General features: G+C 37.5%; 1 protein-coding gene across 1 annotated transcript in view; it reads right to left on the minus strand.

Annotated features, from left to right (window-relative positions):
* The window catches only part of CUNH2orf76 (chromosome unknown C2orf76 homolog), a 96,736-nt gene that overhangs the window by 21,660 nt on the left and 54,099 nt on the right, over positions 1–20,977 (minus strand). The window contains exon 5 of the mRNA XM_054575004.1: positions 7,420–7,470. Coding sequence (XP_054430979.1) covers positions 7,420–7,470 — 51 coding nt within the window. The remainder of the gene's footprint in view (positions 1–7,419; positions 7,471–20,977) is intronic.

The raw sequence follows: 20,977 nt of genomic DNA on the forward strand, positions 1-20,977 counted from the left end.
CAAAAATTATGGGGACTTATCTTCCTGTCACTGGAACCATGGGCTGGGGAATTTGATGTGGAGCTGTAACTCCTCACTCTCAAATATCCCTCCTGAATTTTTATCCATCAAATGTGGATGTGAGACCAGCCTGTTTCACATCTCCATCCCTCCTACCAGTCTGGACAGAGGTGGTTTCTGTAATTCCACAGTTGTCAGACTTCTATTCATCTCGATTTCTGATGGTTCTGAGTGATAGCTATTCTATGTTTTAGTTATAATTTTGATGTGGTTGCACAAAAAGGAGAGAGCCATGTTTACCTATGCCCCATCTTGACCAGAAGTTCAGTTCAACTCTTTCATTTCTGATTTTATTTATTTGGGTCTTCTCTCTTTTTTTCTTGATGAGTCTGCTTAAAGGCTCATCAGTCTTGTTTATCTTTTCAAAGAACCAGCTCTTGGTTTCACTGATCTTTTGTATTGTCTTTTTAGCCTCTGTGTCATTTATTTCCACTCTAATCTTTATTATTTTTTTCCTTCTACTCACCCTGGGCTTTTTTTGTTGTCCTTTTTCTGGTTCTTTATTTTTTTTAAGTATGTTTTATTGATTATTCTATTACAGCTGTCTCATTTTTTTCTCCCGTTTATTCTCCTATGCCCTGCACCCCCCCTCCCACCAACATTCCCCCTCTTAGTTCATGCCCATGAGTCATACATATAAGTTCTTTGGTTTCTCCATTTCCTATACTATTCTTAACCAACCTCGCACCGTCTATTTTGTATGCTTCTTGTTCTCTGTATCTTTTCCCCCATTCTCCCCCTCCCCCTCCCCACTGATAACCCTCCATGTGATCTCCATTTCTGTGATTCTGTTCCTGTTCTACTTGTTTGCTTAGTTTTGTTTTAGGTTCAGTTGTTGATAGTTGTGAGTTTGTTGTCATTTATTGTTCACAGTTTTGATCTTCTTTTTCTTAAATAAGTCCCTTTAACATTTCATATAATAAGGGCTTGGTGATGATTAACTCCTTAAACTTCACCTCATCTGGGAAGCACTTTATCTGCCCTTCCATTCTAAATGATAGCTTTGCTGGATAGAGTAATCTTGGATGTAGGTCCTTGACTTTCATGACTTTGAAAACTTCTTTCCAGCCCCTTCTTGCTTGTAAAGTTTCTTCTGAGAAATCAGCTGATTGCTTATGGGAACTCCTTTGTAGGTAACTGTCTCTTTTTCTCTTACTGCTTTTAAGATTCTCTCCTTATCTTTAATCGTGGGTAATGTAATTATGATGTGCCTTGGTGTGTGCTTCCTTGGGTCCAATTTCTTTATGTAGTTGGACTCAGCACTGTATGTAGGGGAGGGGTCAGAGAGGGAACAACGCTGCTTGCTCAGCTGTTGGTTGGCTTTCAGTCATATCCCTGGCTCTGATATGCAAGCAAGTTGGGCCCTTCTGGTTCTGATCCCAGGTGGGTGGGTTTCTGTACATTCTTGGGCCCTGTGGGTCTCTCCAACGCACACGCCTGTGAGGTTTTGAGTTTCTCCTGCCACCTCAACCCCCACGGATTTTTACAGCCAGAAGTTTTGAGGCTTTCTTCTCCGACACTGGAACCCTGGGCTACGTGGTCTGTCTCACTCCCCAGTTGTTCCTCTCACTGCACACAATGTGGGACTACTTGCTGCCCACCCAGTCCTCCAGCCACCACCTTGCTGCATCCTCTCCCTGCCCCCCACCCCAGCTGCTTGTCTCTGCCCCTCCTACCAGTCTGGATGAATGTTTCTTCTTTAGTTCCTTGGTTGTCATACTTCCATACAGTTTGATTTTCTGGCAGTCCTCATTTTTTGTTTTAAAATTTGTTGTTGTCCTTCTTTTGGTTGTGCGAGGAGGCAAAGTGTATACACCTACACTTCCATCTTGGCAGAAAGTCCCTTTTTCTAGTTTTTTTAGGTATAGGATTAGATTATTTATTTGAGATTGTTCTGTCTCCTTGAGGTATGGCTGTAATGCATAAACGTTGCTCTCAGGACTGCTTCTGCTCTATCTCATAGAATCTGGGTTGTGTGTTCACTTTAATTTGTTTCCAGGTAACTTTTGATTTCTTCCTTGTTCTCACTGTTAACCAATTCATTGTTTAATAACATGTTATTTAGCGTCCATGTGTTTGAGTGTTTTTCAGTATTTTTTGTAGTTGATTTCTAGTTTCATATCATTGTGATCAGAGGAGATGTCTGATATAATTTCAATCTTCTTGAATTTATTAAGACTTACTTTGTGTCCTAACATGTGGTCTATCTTTGAGAATGTTCCACGTACATTTGAGAAGAATGTATATTTTGCTGTTTTGGGATGAAATGTGCTGTAAACATCAATTAAATCCATCCAATCCAGTACTTGTTGATTTTTTTGTCTGGAAGATCTCTCCACTGATATCAATGGGGTGTTAAAATCCTGAACTATGACTATACTCCTGTGAATCTCTCCTCTAATGTCCACCAAGATTTTCTTTATATATTTAGGAGCTCCTCGTTCAGTGCATATGTGTTTACCAGAATTACATCCTCTTGGATTGATCCCATTAATATGTTGTGACCTTCTTGGTCTCCTGTTGCAGTCTTTGTTTTGAAATCTATTTTGTCTGATACAAGTATTGTTACTCTAACTTTGTTTTTGTTTTCATTTGCATGGAATCTTTTTTTTCCATCCCTTCACTATCAGTCTGTGTGTAGCTTTTGTTGTGAGGTTGTCTCTTGTACACAATATAAATATGGGCCATGTTTTCTTATCCATTCAGCTATCCTATGTCTTTTGATTGGAGCATTTACTCCACTTACATTTAAATTTATCAGTGATAGGTACTTATTTGTTCCTCTCTCTTTTTGTTCTCTCTTCTTCTTCAAGAAGGCCTTTTAATATTTGTTGCATTACCAGTTTGGTGGTAATAAATTACTTTAACTTTTTTTGTCTGGAAAGTTCTTTATTTCTCCTTCAAATTTAAATGTGATAGCATTGCTGGGTAAAGTAAGTCTTAGTTGTAGATCCTTGCTTTTCATCACTTTGAATATTCTATGCCCATTCCCTCTGCCTTGAAGTATTTATGTTGAGAAATCAGCTGACAGCCTTATGGGAGCTCCATTGTAGGTAACTAACCAGCCTAGAGCTGGGGGTAGATCTATAAAAGGTCTGAGGCTCCCTGAGGTCCGCCTACACTTGTCGGCTACACTGCCTCCCCCAGGAACTGTCTGGTCTTCCTCCAGAACCTTCTGAAGAAAGACCTTCCCCAGGTCATGAGCTTGGCAGAACAAGGTAAATGGGGTCAGGAGGATGGGTCTAGTGGGTTCCCTACTTGTAGACTACATGGTCAGGCACTCAATGAGGGGAAAGTGACCCTGCACTCCAGAGCCACAAGACTCAGTTTCTGCCAGAGTCCAACTATAGCTCCCCAGGAGGAGCATACTGCAGGTTCAAGTTGGGTGCAGCCAGCTGTTGCCTCTGCAGGAGCCAGCTGAACAAGGCAGAGTCACCAGGTCTCAGGAGGATAGATCAAGAATCTCCCATTTGTGGTGGTGCCAGCCGAGTCTGCAGGAGGGAGCCAACCACTTTGTTCTGGATTCAAACAGTAGCCACCAAGAGAGGCACATTCCAAATGTTCCAGCTCAGAGTAGCACAGCCTTCCCCCTGAAGAACTGAGCTCAGTTGGGCGGGGCACCAAGACTTGAGAGGGCTGATCCAAACAATCTCCCACCGGAGATGCTTGCAGCAAGCCTGTAGGAGGAGGTCAGGCACTTCTCTTCCTTCCTGAGAAAGTGTAAACTGAGCTTGTGGAGGAAATAAGAGTGCTACCCGCCATGATGTAGCCACAAAACCCAGCACCCGTCTGTCTAACTTCCAGACAAAATTCACCCTAGGAGATGCTCTGAAAGTACCAGCTTTGTGCACCACTCTGATTCCCCTGCACAACTGAACTCAGCAGGTGGGGCCATGGAGTGGCACGGCAGGCCCAATGATTCCACAGGTTGTGGGGTGGGGGGGCACTGGCTGTGCACACGAGGTGGGAAAGATTGGTCCCTTTCCAAAGCTATACAGTTCAATCAGGAATACCAGTCTCTGCCAAAAGCTTCTCCAGAAAAAGAGCACCCCAAAAGTCTCTGCTGGGTTCAGACAGCAGATCTCTCTGGAGGACCTCAGCACAGCACAGTCAAGTCACCAGTAGCTGGAGGACCAAGCAGTGCACTCCCCAGGCTGGTGCCTTAACAACAGGAGTGCTTGACCCTGAGGAGGTCATGTCTGGGTCTCTAGCTGGACACCCTTCTCTCCCAGTCAGACTGAGTCCCCACTGATTTTTACCACCAGATGCTATGAGGACTCCTCTTCCTGTCCCTGTTGCTCTAGTCTGGGGATTCCTGAATAGCACTGAGACCACTTGCTCCAGGGAAGAAGAGTTTTATAGCCAAAATATCCCTCCAGCTTCTCAACCACTGCACATGGGTATGGGGACCAGCTTTTTCCATGTCTCCGCCCTTCTTACCAGTCTCTATGTGGCATCTTCTGTAAATCCTTAGTTATAATATTTCAGTTCAGCTAGCCTAAAGTTGATGGTCTATAAGTTAGCTATAAGTCCAGTTGGGGACCAGGAGCAGCTTAATGTAACTTCTACCTATTCTGCAGCCATCTTAGAAACTTCCGTCTGTTTATCTTAAAGCCAGGCTACTCAGTGCTTTTCCAATAAGTAATTTCTCCACATTGGGTAAAATTCTAACTCCATCAACAATCAACTCTTAATTATATAACAGACATGGCATTCCACAGGTTTAAACTGAAAAATTTTCCAATTTTTCACTGTTTTATTTAACCATTTAATTAATGCATTATGATTACATATGTGTATTACTATGCCTGAATAAACTTTTAACCTTAAACTGGAATTCATTTCTATCCATCATGTTATTTGATTCAATGAGGAATTCCAACAGTGAAATGAAAGGATCTATTTAAAACACAGACTTTGATTTAACTATGTTCTAATACTACAATAGAATAGGAGTATATATCCAGTTAAGAACTAGCACTCTGAAGTATCCGTTATTTTAAATAGTCAAAGTTCAATGATCTATTGCAATACTTAATGCAAGGTCAGCCTAATCCTATGTATTGTTAAGATATAAAGAAAAATCTAAGTAAAATATGCACATTAGTAATGTAAATATGCCACAGGTGCTAAAAATTAGCTTACAATGTATACAAGAAAATCAACACATGTGGCTTTTGGATTATCTATTATTCTGAGTTACCTATTATACTCTTTTTCTCAATAGAGATAGATAACAGATTATTACTGGAGACAAGTTAGAGGACTGAATAGTAGTTTGTTGTTGTTGCTATTTAAAAAAAGGATCTTGCTTAAAGTCTGTCACAATCAACCTTCAAAACTGAAGTCAGACCTTACCAAGTATTTATCATGTTCTATATATTTTGCTAATAAGCCTTTAAATCAGAAATATTTTTTGCTCTAATAAGTTCTGCAACCCCAATAAGAAGACCACATTTTTTAGCAGAAAGTAAGTGCTTTTAACATAAATTTTCACCAGGTTTTTCTCTCCAACAGAAATTGGTAAGACTTGGGATGAGAGTAAGAAAGGAGAAATGACAAGCTGGCAAAAGGTGTTGCATTAATGTCCCTTTCTTTGTTAAATATTCTTTCATTTGTTTTTACTTCTTTAAAAAAATCTTCATTATTAACAGAAACAATTATCTGAGGGTATTGTTTCCTTAATGCAAATTCCTTAAGGAAAGTAACTTCATGAAAATAAAAATAGTACTTTATATTTGTGGAGTATTTAACATGTTTGCATGTGCATTGTTTAATCTAATACAGCCTTATAAAACAGGGTTATCAGCCCCATATGCACAACTAATATGTCTAGGCAATAAGGATTTAAAAATAAGACACTATCCCCTGTCTGTAGGAACATACAATCTGGTCAAGATAAATCAATAATAGATGAAGATGCCAATTAAATGGGAGGGATACATTTATAAATAAATGAAGGACTCTGAGAAATCTCAGACTCTCTGTAACCAGCCCTTTGTCCAAGGGCATGGAGAGAGCAACTAACAAAGATGAAATTCACCTCTGTGCCCTTTCCACTTCCCAACACCCAAAGTATTCTATTCCCACTGGGCATGTAGCAGTACTGGAGGATAATGACAGGTGAGAAAGTAACACTTCAGCCTTTCTTGCTGAACACAAAGCAGCAGATTGTTGAAGAGACAAACTCAGAATCACTTGAAGTCTATCTAAACCCTAGTACTTCTCTAATTTCTTCACAGATAAATGAATTTACTTTTTCTGCCAATTCCTCTGAATAGTATAGGAATACCAGGACAAAAGGATGTTAATAAGGTAAAATAATGTAAAAGGTACTATCTACCATGATCAGCAGTCAAATGTTCTGATACTTTCATTATCTAAAACATAGTTTTCAAAAGAACTTACATGAAACACAATTTGAATATACATACAGACCATACAAAAAAGGGAAGCCATATACAATTATTCTAATGAAATGGCATCTGTAGATTGATTCAAGCTTAAGGCATTATGCTTTGAAAGCAATGAAAGCCAAAACTGAGAAGTTTCATATTTACTTAATCATGCTTTTTATTCCTTTCTCTTATTCAATATTTAGTATGTAAATTCTTTAAGTCCAATAAATCAAAGTACTTTCCACTCAGTGCCTTCCACTTCTGCTTGACTACCCCTTATGACCTCACAATTAGTCTCTGGATATTAAGATGCATGCACACGGGGAAGATTGTGATTTCAAAGAATTTTAGGTCATAAGTTGCTCTACCAAAAGGGAACAGAATTAAAATCTACTTCAAAAAAGTGATCTAAGGTAATAAAATATTTATACTTTAAAATGTTCTGTACCAATTAACAGAAATATGTATTCAGTATATCATAATTTCTAGAAAAGTCTCAAGTTTGGTATCACTATGCTCAAAGTTAATAAATAACTACAATCTTTATAACAAATAGTAAAAGACCCAGCTTACTGCCTTATTACTACATTTTAAAATCAACAATTGCAACATAAAAATTATGACATAACATTCTCAAGTTACTGGAATTTAAAATCTTAAATCTCTTCTTTTAATTCCTAGTCTTTAATCATTTCTCCCTTTTTGATTACCCAGCAAAGAAATTCATTTTTGACATAGTTTTCCAAACATGCTATTCCTCACAAATAGGCCACTTACCTACACAATTACAATTTAACAACATACTACTACAATTCCTGCAGTTCTAAATAAACCTCCATATTGGTTTTTATTTACATATAATAAACTCATTTTTGAAAACCAAATTTAAACTCAAATCAACACAAACCTAATGTGACTTTACATTAATATATATTTTAAAAGAATAACAAAAATTTGTTACCATATTTGTAATTTCTGAATGGCGGTGGCAGGCTGGTCCTTAAAGGAACATCTATAAGAAAAAGATTACTTTTATTGTGAAATATTCAAATAGACACTCATAGTACATGCACAGTCTTTTGGTTCTGTTCTCCTATACCTCTAGTCTAAGCTACTCTGAAAACACTGATAGGGCACAAAATGAACCTGACATGCCAGCAAAGTCCAAGGTTATTTAAAACAATGTAACCACTGATTTAGATGCTGAGCTGTAACTAGCTGAACTTCTAGTTCAGTAACAGTATTAAATGAATTGGCATTTTATTAAATACAATCTCATCTACGTACATTTGAAATATGCAGTACACACGTATGAGACATTATTTTCTATGTAGTTGATGTTCATTTAGCATATAAATCTGGGAACCCCTTGAGAGTCTTTGGCCAGTAGTGAAAACCAAAGATCTAAAAACAACCTATTACTCTTATCAAAATTCAGATAACCCAACTCAGCAAGAAAACAAAACCAAAGTAAATATTCTTTTTAAAACAGTGTTCCAAAAATCAAGATTAGGTTTAACAACACCTGATGCTATAATCCCTACAGAGGGCAATTTGGTAATATACATTAAAATAACATGTGCATCAATTCCACTTGGAGAATTTATCATATAGATTGCATATTCTTCTCTGTGTGTGTACGTGTTCGTGTGTGTGCAGGTAAAATGACATACATACAAATGTACTAGTTTTAGCATTGTTTAAAATAACAAATGCTTAGGAAAATCCAAATGTCCTTCAATGGGGATATTTGTTAAATAAACTATAATATGCCCAAACAATGAAACATTTTTTAACTGTAAAAGAACCAAAAAAAAAAGGAGGAAGAAGCTCTCTACTAATGTGATTAAGGTCTTCAAGATATGTTGAGAGCAAAGAAGGCAAAAAGCTGAGCATTATATTTAGTAAGACACCTTTTGAGTAAAAAGGCGGGAAAATAAAAATCTATGTTTGCCCTTCTTATACTTTCATGGGAGGGAGCATGCCATACTGGTCACATAGAGAACAGAAGTGGGAAGGAGACTTTTCACTCTATTCCCTTTTATATTTTGATCTTGAAACTACATGAATGAGTTATCTATTAAAGAAAACTCTAAAAACCCACACATCTGAATTAGGAAATATGTTTTTTAAGTACATTTGCTTTTTGAGGTCAAACACATATTGGAATTAAAATACCATATATTCATTTATGTTACAAGCATTTAAAATACCTACTACGAGATATTTCAGTGTCAGGGTCAATAAGAAGTTACCAAAACAAGTCCTCACTCTTGAGAGCACATACTCCTGTGTAAATCCTGTAACAAAGGTACATTCACAGCCAGCATTATGTCTTAAGAGTGTGATTCTAACCTGATGCACGTTAGAATAATTCATCCCGGCACTAGTAGACTAGACTTGCAGCAGGCTGGTTCCAAGCATAAATGTTTAAATATAAACCAGAAATTTCCTGAGATGATTCTTAGACAAATGAATTTATACAAGGCCAGCCAGATGACATAAGCGAGTGAAGGAGGTCAAACGGGGTGGCTCTGAGACCTGAGAGCATGTACATGCAGACCCTTAAAAAAAGAAAATATCCACCACGAAGGGCTGCTGATGGCTAACTGGTCTCAAATTTAAAAGCAGAGCCTAGCAGCCATTTCTATACAGGGCCTCTCACACAAACTGCACTTCAGGGAGAAACCTGCATTGAACTGCCTGCCTCCCACACTGACCTACCTGCCTGCACTGTGTTCCTGCCATCTGAGCCAGCCCTTACAAAGTTCTTGGAATTGTATCTTAACCAGTAAGACTGAGGTTTTCCCCATCCAATCAGAGATGCAGAGCATCTTCACCAATCAATCAGAGCAGCTCCATTTTGACCAGTCATGGCAGTGCCTTTTGAACCAAACTGTGAGAATTTGGAGTCCTTATTTGCATGAAGATGAACCAATCAGGGACCAGGGATGGGAACTTCCAGCTATGTAAACCAGCTCTCCTCTGGCTCAAGGAGTACATTTTCCCTTTCCACTGAAGACTAAATACTGCATTTCCCTAGCTGGAGCTAAAACACTGGAGATGAAACATCAAAGATGTCTCGCCAGACCACAACAGAGCAAAGCAGGCAGAGTGATGTAGATGAGCACAGAGCTGGGCAGAGTACAGTGAACAGGAGCAGATGGAGCACACCAGAGCAGAGAAGGGCTGCATCTCCTGAGCGCCACCTCACAGCTGCGCTGTTCCACAGCCATGCTGCTTCATAATGGAGCTACACACTATTGAGCTGTTCCACAGTCATGCTATTCTCACAGCCCTGCTGAATCACAATGGAGCTGCCTGCACTGAATAATTTCCTTCTTCACCGCACCCCCAAATTGAGGATTCCTATTAGTGCTGAATTGGTGCCAATGAACATTGGTGGAGATATGCTATTAAAGAGGGCTGCTTCCATTCAGTTCTAATTGGTTGCCTAAAGATTTAAATGGAAATGCTAAAAGGCTGGGGGTTTAGGTGAAATTTTTCTGACTTTTAAAACAGGCCAAGAATCTTCCAAGTCCAATTCTCCTGCTCAAGCCCCATTTGGCCTACTATAGCACAGATGCTTCATTTTATCTTTTTTGTTTCCCATTCACTTATGAAGTATGGGCCAAAGAAGTATTAATTAAACTTCAAAAAGGAGAATTAAATCTGTTTAATTTACTGCCATTTATATTTGCTGAACAAGACAACGAAAGCCCCTGAAGGGGTGAAGTAAATAGCTGCTCCATAAAACCATTATCATTTAGAGATGTCTAAAATTGAAGAAATCAGATCATTGTGTTATGTTCAATCTAGACTTCTGGGAGAAGAGATATGACACTGAGCCCCTTTTCTCTTTCTCTCTCTAAATCTCTGCCTGGGTGTCACCTCCACCAAGGCCTCCCCCGATGGGCTGGCTAAAAGGTGCGTTCTCTTTCATATTGTTTCCCTCAGAACAACTTTTACAATTATAGTTTTGCCTGTTTACTTATTTTGGTCTTTTTTCCCTACAAATTCATAAACTCCTTGAGATTAAGACAATAAAATTGGTCTTCCCCAAACCTAGGACAGTGGCTGGCATGTAATAGGTTAATAAATACTGGTTACATGAGGGCAGGGACCACAGCCTACTTTCTTCATTGTGTTGCTAATACCTAAAAGAGTTCCTGGGACATGATAGGTGCTCAAAAATATTCATGAATGAATACATGTAATTTAATCCCTTCAATCAGTAATTAAGAACACGGACACCCCAATAAGGCAACTGGTCAGCCCACATGTCAAGGGCTAAGACAAAGATCCGGCCCTCTCAGCACCCATTCTGCTGCACTGAGAAGGGCAGGACTAAAGCAGTCTGACTTGTGCAACAGCCGAAGAAAATAAAGATAAGACATTATAGTAAGATATGAGCTTTAATGGAAATACAAATAAAAGTGCTTGAGGAGGAAGAGAAAAGACCAAACACCTCCTTATGGAAAAAGTCGTTTCCCATTTTGTGCTACTACAAATAAGGCTGAGTATTCATACGTGGACACACACTTCCACTCCACCTAGAAGTCGGATGGCTGAATTGTATGGGAGATCCATGTTTAACTTTAAGATAATGTCAAATCATCTCCCAAAGTGGTACCTTTTTAACATTCCTACTATGAGGATATGAGCTTCAGTTCTTTCTAGGATATAGTCAAAAACTTAGTGTTTAATTAATAAAACTCCTTAATTTTAGCCATTTTAGAGGTTGTATTGTGTGCTCATTGTCATTTTAATTTGGATTTCACTCAAGATTAATAATGAGTATCACTGAATGTGCATATTTGCCATCTATATATCTTTTCTGGTAAAGTGTCTGCTCACATGTTTTGCACATTTTTAAATTGGGTTATAAGTCTTATTTAAGTTGCAAAAGTTCAGTTTAATTATTATTAGTCTAGAAACAAGTCCCTTGTATATATGTTTCGCAAATATTTTCTCCAAGTTTGTGGTTTGCCTTTTCACTTTCTTAATAGTGTACTTTGAAAAGCAAAAGTTTTTTATTTTAATAAAGCCCAACTAATTTTTTTTTTCACTTTGTGATCATCCTTCTGTATTTAAGAAATTTTGACCAAAATCAAAGTCTGTAAGATTTTCTCCTGTTTTCTTTCTGAATTTTTATAGTTCCAGCTTCTACATTTAGGTCTTGACCAATTCCAAGTTGTTTTTGTATATGATTGGAGGTAAGAGTTGGGGTTCACTTATTTGCATATAGATATCTAATTGTTCCAGAACATTTTTTTGTAAAGATCACCTCTTCCCCAAGGAACGTCTGCTAAAAAATCAGTTGAACATATATGTGTAGCTCTATTTTTGGACTATTTTTTCAATGATACATATGTCATCTATGTATAAATACTACATGCACTACTATCTTAATACAGCCTTATATTAGTAAGTCATGAAATCAGTGTAATTCCTTTAATTTCTTTTCTTTTTGTTGTGAGTTATTTTGACTACAGGTCGTTTTTATTTTCCTTATAAGTTTCTGAATAAGTTAGAATAACTTATTTCTAGACTTTAGAATATGTTTGACATTATTTGAAGGGGGGAAAAAAACCTGCTGAGATTCTGACTGAGATTGGAATTAGACATTATTTTGAGGAGACATGATATCTTAACCATATTGATTTTTCTGATCCATAAACATAGTATATGTCTCCATTTACTTAGGTCTTTTTAATTTTCTCTAAGTGAGGTTTTAGAGTTTTCAGTGTAAAAGTTTCACACTTCTATCAAACGTATCTCAGTTTTTCATATTTTTGATGCTTTAATTTTTTTGTTTCCAACTGTATATTAACCAGTAACACCATTGATTTTTGCATGTTGACTTTGTATCCTACAACCTTGCTAAGCTTTTATTAGTTCTAGTACTGTTCTTTATAGAATCCGTACGATTTTCTACATAGATAATCACGTCAACAGTGAATAATAACAATTTTACTTCTTCCTTTCTAATATGAATGCCTTTATTTTTTTTCTTGCCCAAATGAACTGGTTAGAACCTCCAGTGCAACGCTGAATAGAGTGGTTACTAGCAGACACTCCTGCTTGATTCCTAACATTAGGAGGAAAGCACTCAGTCTTTCAATCATTAAGTATGATGTTGGGTGTCAGTCTTTCCTAAAAATCCTTAATCAGGTAGAAAAAGTTCCTTTCTATTCCTACTTTGCTGAAAGTTTCTAACAGGAATGGAGGGCTGGATTTTTGTCTTTATCCACTGAAATAATCATATGGTTATTCTTTCTTAATCTATTAGTATAATGAATTATATTGATTTTTGAATCATAAACCACCTTTGCATTTCTAGAATAAACCCCACATGGTCATGATGTATTATTCCTTTTTAAGCATTGTTGTAGTTGATTTGTATAAATTTGGTTAATAATTTTTACATTTCTATACATGAAATGTATTGGTCAGTAGCTTCCCACTCCCACCGCCCTTCTAATTACTTTCTCTGGTTTTCATATCAGAGTAAGTGTGGCCTCAGAGAATGTGTTGAGAAATATTCCCTCCTCCTTAATTTTCTGGAATAGTTTCTAGAGAATTAGGATTATTTCTTTAAATGTATGAGAGAATTTACCAGTGAAGCTATAGGGACTGGAGTTTGTAGGAATGTATTTAAACTACTGCTCATTTTAAAATACTACAGGGAGATTCAGGTTGTCTGGTTCTTCTTTAGTGAGCTTTGGTAGTCTGGGTCTTTCAGTGAATGTGTCCACTTACCTAGGACAACATATTTATGACATAAAGGTGTTCAAAATATTCCTTTACTATTCTTTTATCTGTAGAGAATCTGTAGTGATATAACAGCTTTCATTTCTGATACTGATAACTTGTTTCTTCTCTTACTTGAAACTCTGTTATTAGGTGCCTAAATATTGGGATCATTAAGTCCTCTTAACTGATGCTTTAATCATCATAAACTGATAGTAATTATCCCTAGTAATATTCTTTACTTCGAAATCTACTTTATCTGATTTTAACATAGTCACTCCAGTTTTCTTTAGGTAAGTAATTAGCATGGTATAACTTTTTCACATCTTAACCTTTAACTAATTTTTATCTTTATACTTAAAGTACAGACTTTTGGCCAAGATGGAGGAGTAGGTAGATATGCTTTGCTTCCTTGCACAATCAAAAGAAGAACAACAAATTTTTTTTAAAAAAGTATAACTGCCAGAAAATCAAACTGTACAAAACTCCAACAACCAAGGAGTTAAAGAAGTAACAATCATCCAGACCGGTAGAAGGGGCAGAGACGGGCACTCAGGGTAGAGAGGACCCACAGCAAGGAGACAGACTGGGCATATGAGGTGGTGGCTGGCAGCCAGGGTGGCCCCACATTTGCAGGTGAAAAGCCAGGAGGAACAACTGGGGAGCAAGACAGACTGCACAACACAGGGTTCCAGCACAGAAACCTAAAGCATGAAAACCTCTAGCTGTAAAAATCTGTGGGGATTGCGGTGCCAGGAGAAACTCCTAGCCTCACATGAGAGTTCACTGGAGAGACCTAAAGAGTCCCAGAATGTACACAAACCAACCCACCTGGGAATCAGCACCAGAAGGGCCCAATTTGCTTGTGGGTAGCCAGGGAAGTGACTGAAAGCCAGCTGAGGGCTGAGCAAGCAGCACTGTTCCCTCTCTGACCCCAACCCTACATACAGCACCACAATGCAGCAACCTGGGTTGCCCCACCCTAGTGAATACATAAGGCTGGGCCCCTTACAACATAACAGGCATGCCGAGACAAAGAAATATAGCCCAAATGAAAGAGCAGATCAAAACTCAAAAAAAAAAAAAAAAAAAAAAAGAACTAGGTGATAGGGAGATAATCACCCTATGAGATGCAGAGTTCAAAACACTGGCAATCAGGATACTCACAAAAATGGTTGAGTATCGTCACAAAATAAAGGAAAACGTGAAGGCTATGCAAAGTGAAATAAAGAAAAATTTACAGGGAACCAACGGTGAAGGGTAGGAAACTGGGACTCAAATCAACGATTTGGAACAGAAGGAGAAATAAACATTCAACCAGAACAGAATGAAGAAACAAGAACTCAAAAAAATGAGGAGAGGCTTAGGAATCTCAGGGACAACTTTAAACGTTCCAACATCTGAACCATAGGGGTGCCAGAAGGAAAAGAAGAAAAGCAAGAAATTGAAAACTTGTTTGAAAAAATAATGAAGGAGAACTTCCCCAATCTGGCAAAGGAAATAGAATTCCAGGAAATCTAGGTAGCTCACAGAGTCACAAAGAAGTTGGACCCAGGGAAGCACACACCAAGGCACATCATAATTACATTACCCACGATTAAAGATAAGGAGAGAATCTTAAAAGCAGTAAGAGAAAAAGAGACAGTTACTTACAAACGAGTTCCCATAAGACTATCAAAAGATTTCTGATTTTTTCAGAAGCTGATTTCTCAAAAGAAACCTTTGCAGGCAAGAAGGGGCTGACAAGAAGTATTCAAAGTCATGAAAGACAAGGACCTACATCCAAGACTACTCTATCCAGCAAAGCTATCATTTAGAATGGAAGGGCAAATAAAAGGCTTCCCAGATAAGATCAAGTTAAAGGAGTTCATCATCACCAAGCCCTTCTTACATGAAATGCTAAAGGCACTTATCTAAGAAAAAGAAGATCAAAACTGTGAACAGCAAAATGACAACAAACTCACAACTATCAACAACTGAACCTAAAAATCAACAAAAACAGAAACAAACTAAGCAAACAACTAGAACAGGAACAGAATCCCAGAAATGGGCATCACATAGAGGGCTATCAGTGAGGAGGGGGAAAGGGGAGAATGGGGGAAAAGATACAGGGAAAAAGAAGCATAAATGGTAGGTACAAAATAGACAGGGGGAGGTTAAGAATAGTATAGGAAATGGAGAAGCCAAAGAACTTATATGTATGACACATGGACATGAACTACGGGAGGTGAGTGCTGATTGGGGGGCAGAGTCCAGGGTGGAGGGGTATAAAAGGGAGAAAAAAATGAGACAGCTGTAATCGCATAATCAATAAAATATACTTAAAAAATAAAGTGCATTTCTTGTAGGCAACATATAATTAGGACTTCCTGTTATTATCTGCCATTTAATTGTGGTGTTTATACCATTTAAATTTAATGTAATTATTGATATGATTATGTTAAGACTATTACTTTGCTATTTGTTCTTCAAAACTACCGTTTTATTTCCTCTTCCACCTTCTTTTGAATTGACTATTTGACAGGTTTTTATTATTCTATTTTTTCCCTTTTGTTGGCTTATAAGCTCCTTTAAGACTTGTAATGAACATCTTTAATTTACCAGTCTACCTCCAAGTGACACTATAATACTTCATATTACAGTATTAGAACTGTATACTTCCATTTCTCCCCTCCCCACCATTTGTGCGATTGCTGTCATACATTTTCCATAAACCCCACAACACACTGTTTTCCTTTAAATGACCACATATATTTTTAAAACAAGAAAAAACATTTTATATTTACCCATGTTTACCATTTTTAGTACTCTGTGTGCATATAGATTTCCATCTGGTATCCTTTTCCTTCTGTTGGAAGAAGGTCCTTTAGCATTTCTTATAGTTCAGATCTCCTGAAGATGGGCTCTTTCTGCTTTTGTATATCTAAAAAGTTTTTATTATGCCTTCATTTATGAAAGATGGGAATAGAATCCTGGGTTGACTTTTTTTTCAGTTCCTTAAAGATGTTGCTCAACTATCTTCTGTCATGCATTGATTCCAATGATCAGTCTATCATTTTCATCTTTGTTCCTCTTTATGGAATGTGTTCGTTTTCCTCTGGCTTTTTAAGATTTTTCTCTCATTACCAGCTGTAAGCTTTCTTCATACCTCTTTTGCTTGGGATTTGTTAAACTGCTTGGATATGTGGGTTTAGAGTTTTCACCATACTGTACAATTTTCAACCATTATTTCTTCAAATAGGTCTTCTGTTTCCTTTCCCCAGCTCCTCTCCTCAAAGCCTCCAATTACATGTATATTTGGCTACTGGAAATTGCCCCACTTCCCTACTGCTTGTTACTTGTTTCAGTCTTTTTCCTTTCTGTGCTTTATTTCAGCTATTTTGTGGCTATGTTTTCAAGTTTACTAATCTCCCTTCTGTCCATATTATCTATATACTAAGGCTATCCAGTATATATCCATATCAGATATTCTACTTTTCATCTCTACTTCAATCTGGGTCATTGTTTTTCTTTTTAATATATTCTATGTTTAACATGCTCAGTCTTTCTGCTACATTCTTGACCATTTGCAATGTAGTTATAAAACTTTTTTTTTTTATTTTTATTGTTGAATCTATTACAGATGTCCTCATTTTCTCCACCTTTGCCTGCCTCCACACAGCTCCCACCCACCTCCCTTCCCTCTGGCCATCACTGCTCTGTTGTCTGTGTCAATGGGTTATGATATATGTTCTTTGGCTAATCCCCCTCTCCCCGCCGACCCCGACAGCTGTTAGTCTGTTCCATGTGTCTGTGCCTCTATTTCTATTCTGTTCATCAGTTTTTGTTCATTATGTTCCACATGTAAGTGAGATCATATGCCATCTGTCTTTCTCTGACTGGCTTTTCACCTAGCATAATACTCTCCAGGTGTATCCATACTGTTGCAAAAGGTAAAGTTTTCTTTTTATGGCCACATGGTATTCCATTGTGTAAATGTACCACCGATTTTTTTATTCATTCATCTACTGATGGGCACACTTTGGCTCTTTCCAGATTCTGGCTATTGTAAATAACACTGCTCTGAACATAGGGGTGCATATATTCTTTTGAGGTGGTGTTTTGGAATTCTTAGTATACATTCCCAGAAGTAGGATGCTGGGTCAAAGGCAGTTCCATTTTTAATTTTTTGAGGAAACTCTACTATTTTCCACAGTGGCTGCACCAGTCTACATTCCCACCAACAAACAATGCACTAGCATTGCCTTTTCTCCACAACCTCGCCATCAGTTATTGTTTGTTGACTTATTGATGGTAACCATTCTGGCAGATGTGAGGTAATATCTCAATGTGGTTTAAATTTGCATCTCTCTGGTGATTAGTAATGTTGAGCAGTTTTTCATATGTCTATTAGTCATCTGGAAGGAAAACTCTCAAGCTCATTTTAAGAGGCCAGCTTTATCCTAATTCCAAAATGATAAAAAAAATGCTACAAGGAAACAAAATTATATATAGACCAATACTCATGATGAACATAGATGCTAAAATCCTCAACAAAATATTAGCAAACTGGATCCAGCAATACATTAAAAATATCATACAGCACGATTAAATGGGATTTATTCCAGGGACATTGCAAGGTTGGTACAATATCCACAAATCAATGTGATACACAACATAAACAAAATGAAGAATAAAAACCGTATGATCACATCAATAGATGTAGAATATGCATTTCTCATTTTTGCAGAAGACATGATATTGTATATAGGAAACTTTAATAAAGACTCCACCAAAGAGCTACTGGAGCCAATAAATGAATTCAGCAAAGTAGCAGGATACAAAATTAATATTCAGAAACTAGTGGCATTTCTATACACCAATAATTAACAATCAGAAAGAGAAACTAAGAAAACAAACCCACTTACTATTGCAACAAAAACAAATAAGGTACCTAGGAATATATTTCACAACACAGGCATGTGCCCTGACCAGGTATCGAACCACAGATCTTTCAGTTCACAGACCAGCGCTCAATCCACTGAGCCACACCATCTAGGACCCCCAGGAGTAAGTTTAACCAAGGAGGTAAAAGACCTATACTTGGAAAACTATAGGCAATTGAAGAAAGAAATTGAGGAAGATACAAATAAATGGAAGCATATTCCATGTTCATGGATTGGAAGAATTAACATTAAAATTTCAGTACTTTCCAAATGGAATTATTTTTGTGATTTCTGTTTGGGGTATTTCATTGATAATGTACAAAAATGCCTTCAATTTCTGAATATTTACTTTGTATCTGGCTGTTCTGCCAAATTCACTTATTAGGTCAAGTAGTTTTTTGGTGGAGTCTGTGGGGTTTTCTATGTACACTATCATGTCATCTGCAAACAGACAGTTTTACTTCCTCCATTTCAATTAGAATGCCTTTTATTTCTTTTCCTTGTCAGATTGCTGTGGCTAGGACTTCCAATACTATGTTGAATACAAGTGGTGAAAGCAGACATTCTTGTCTTCTTCCTGAGCTTACTGGGAAAGCTTTTAGTTTTTGCCCTTTGAGTATGTTGGCTGTAGGTTTTTCACACATGGCCTTTATTATGTTGAGGTATGCTCCTTCTACTCCCACTTTGCTGAGTGTTTTTATCATAAATGGATGCCGTACCTCATCAAATGCTTTTTCTACATCTACTGATATGATCATGTGATTTTTGTATTTCCTTTTGTTTATGTGATGTATTATGTTTATTGATTTGCAAATATTGAATCATCCTTGCATCTGTGGGTTGAATCCCACATGATCATGGTGTATGATCTTTTTAATGTATTGCTAGATACAGTTTGCCAATATTCTGTTGAGGATTTTAGCATCTATTTTCAGCGATACAACACTGGCCTGTAGTTTTCTTTCCTTTTTGTGGAGAATGGAGAGAGTAGCTGGTGGGATCTCAGTGCTGACTCCTCCCCCATATGGCTGCAGCAAGAGAGGACCCAAAAACCCCGCCCCCAGAAGGGACTCTGCCCAGCCCTGAGCTGTTTAAAGCACCCCGCTCAGTGCAGAGTGAATAGATTAACAGCTGAAGGAGAAAGCCACAAACAGTAGATTACTGGAAATCTTGAACAGACTGCCTAAGGTCAGACAGGGAGGACATCTGACATCATCAGAGGCAGATCCAGAAAGTAAAAACAGTGGTCTCCAACCATAGAAGTTCACACCACAAAGTCAGGAAATCAAGACAGATAAACTTAAGAATCAGAAGCAAAAGAGAAGAATCTCACAAATAATGGGAAGACAAAGAAATATGCCCCACTCAAAGGGAAAGGAGGAATCCCCAGAAAGAGAACTAAATGAAATAGGGGCAAGTAAACTATCAGATACTGAGTTCCAAACAACGGCTCTAAGGAAGCTCAATGAGCTCAGTCAGCTCAGAGAGAATTACCAGAAACTACAGGGAAACTACGAGGAACTTACTGCAAACTATATCAGCATGAGAAAGGACATCGAAACTATCAGTAAGAGACAAGAGGAAATGAAGAATACAATTTCAGAATTGAAGAACACAGTAGAAGGAAACAAAGGCAGGCTCGATGAAGCGGAGGACCGAATCAGCAAGCTGGAGGACAAGGTAGGAAAAAAGCTCCCAGAAAGAGTAAGAAAATCAAAAAAGACTCAAAAAGAATGAAGAGGCGTTTAGGGAAACGCAGGACAACCTGAAATGTAATATATCTGTAAGAAGAGGATGAGGAAGGGATAGAGAACCTGTTTTCAAAAGTCATGATGGAAAACTTCCCTAATTGGAGGAGAGAAAAAGTCATACAAGTCCAGGAAGCACAGAGGGTCGCATTCAAGAGGAACCCAATGAGGCCCACTCCAAGACACATCATCATTAAAATGGCAAATAACAAAGACAAACAGAGAATCCTAAAGCAAGCACGGGAGAAAGAGGTAGTAACATATAAGGGAGCCCCGATGTGGCTAGCATCTGACTTCTCAACAGAAACACTGCAAGCCAGAAAGGAATGGCAAGAAATATTCCAAGTCATGAAAAGCAAAGGCCTGCAACTAAGACTGCTCTACCCAGCAAGGCTTTCAATTAAAATGGAAGGTGAAATAAGGAGATCCCCAGACAAAAGAAGGCTAAAAGAATACACCTCCACCAAACCAGCACTGCAAAATATGCTAAAGGGACTGCTTTAAGATGAAGAAAAAGTTTCTATGAATACCCAGTTCCTTCCAGAGTTGCCAGTACTTGATATTACCAATATTTTTAATACTCATTACTCTGATTGTGACAATGATGTTATATTAATTGTTCCTTTACTATTCGTTGAAACTAAACCTGTTTTAGTATATTTCTTGCTTATTTCTACTTTTTTAAAAAAAAAAAAAAGCTTTAAATGACTTTTTGGTATTCTTTACCCATTTATTGATTAAAGGTTTGTAGAACTTTTTTCCCTGCAAAAACAAACAAGAAACAAAAAACCTATTAACCATGTGTTAGATGTGTTGCAATACTTTTCTATTCTATTCCTTGTCCTTTAACTTTTTTATATGTATATTACTATATAGTTAAATGTTTAATATAGTCATATTGTCAATATTTACTCTATAGTTTCTGGGGTTCAGTATTTTACTTCAGGTCATGAAAAATATTAGTTCTATTTTTGCCTAAAACTCCTTAGATTCTACATATTGATTTTTAACTCACCTGAATATTTCTTGTATAATGTGTGAAATAGGGTTCTATATTTGTTTTATTTCAAGTAATAGTGGTCCATGCACCTTA

Source organism: Pteronotus mesoamericanus, unplaced genomic scaffold (assembly GCF_021234165.1).
Source record: "Pteronotus mesoamericanus isolate MK-2021 breed Mesoamerican mustached bat unplaced genomic scaffold, CSHL_Meso_final contig_27, whole genome shotgun sequence".
In the NCBI taxonomy this organism is placed as follows: Eukaryota; Metazoa; Chordata; class Mammalia; order Chiroptera; family Mormoopidae; genus Pteronotus; species Pteronotus mesoamericanus.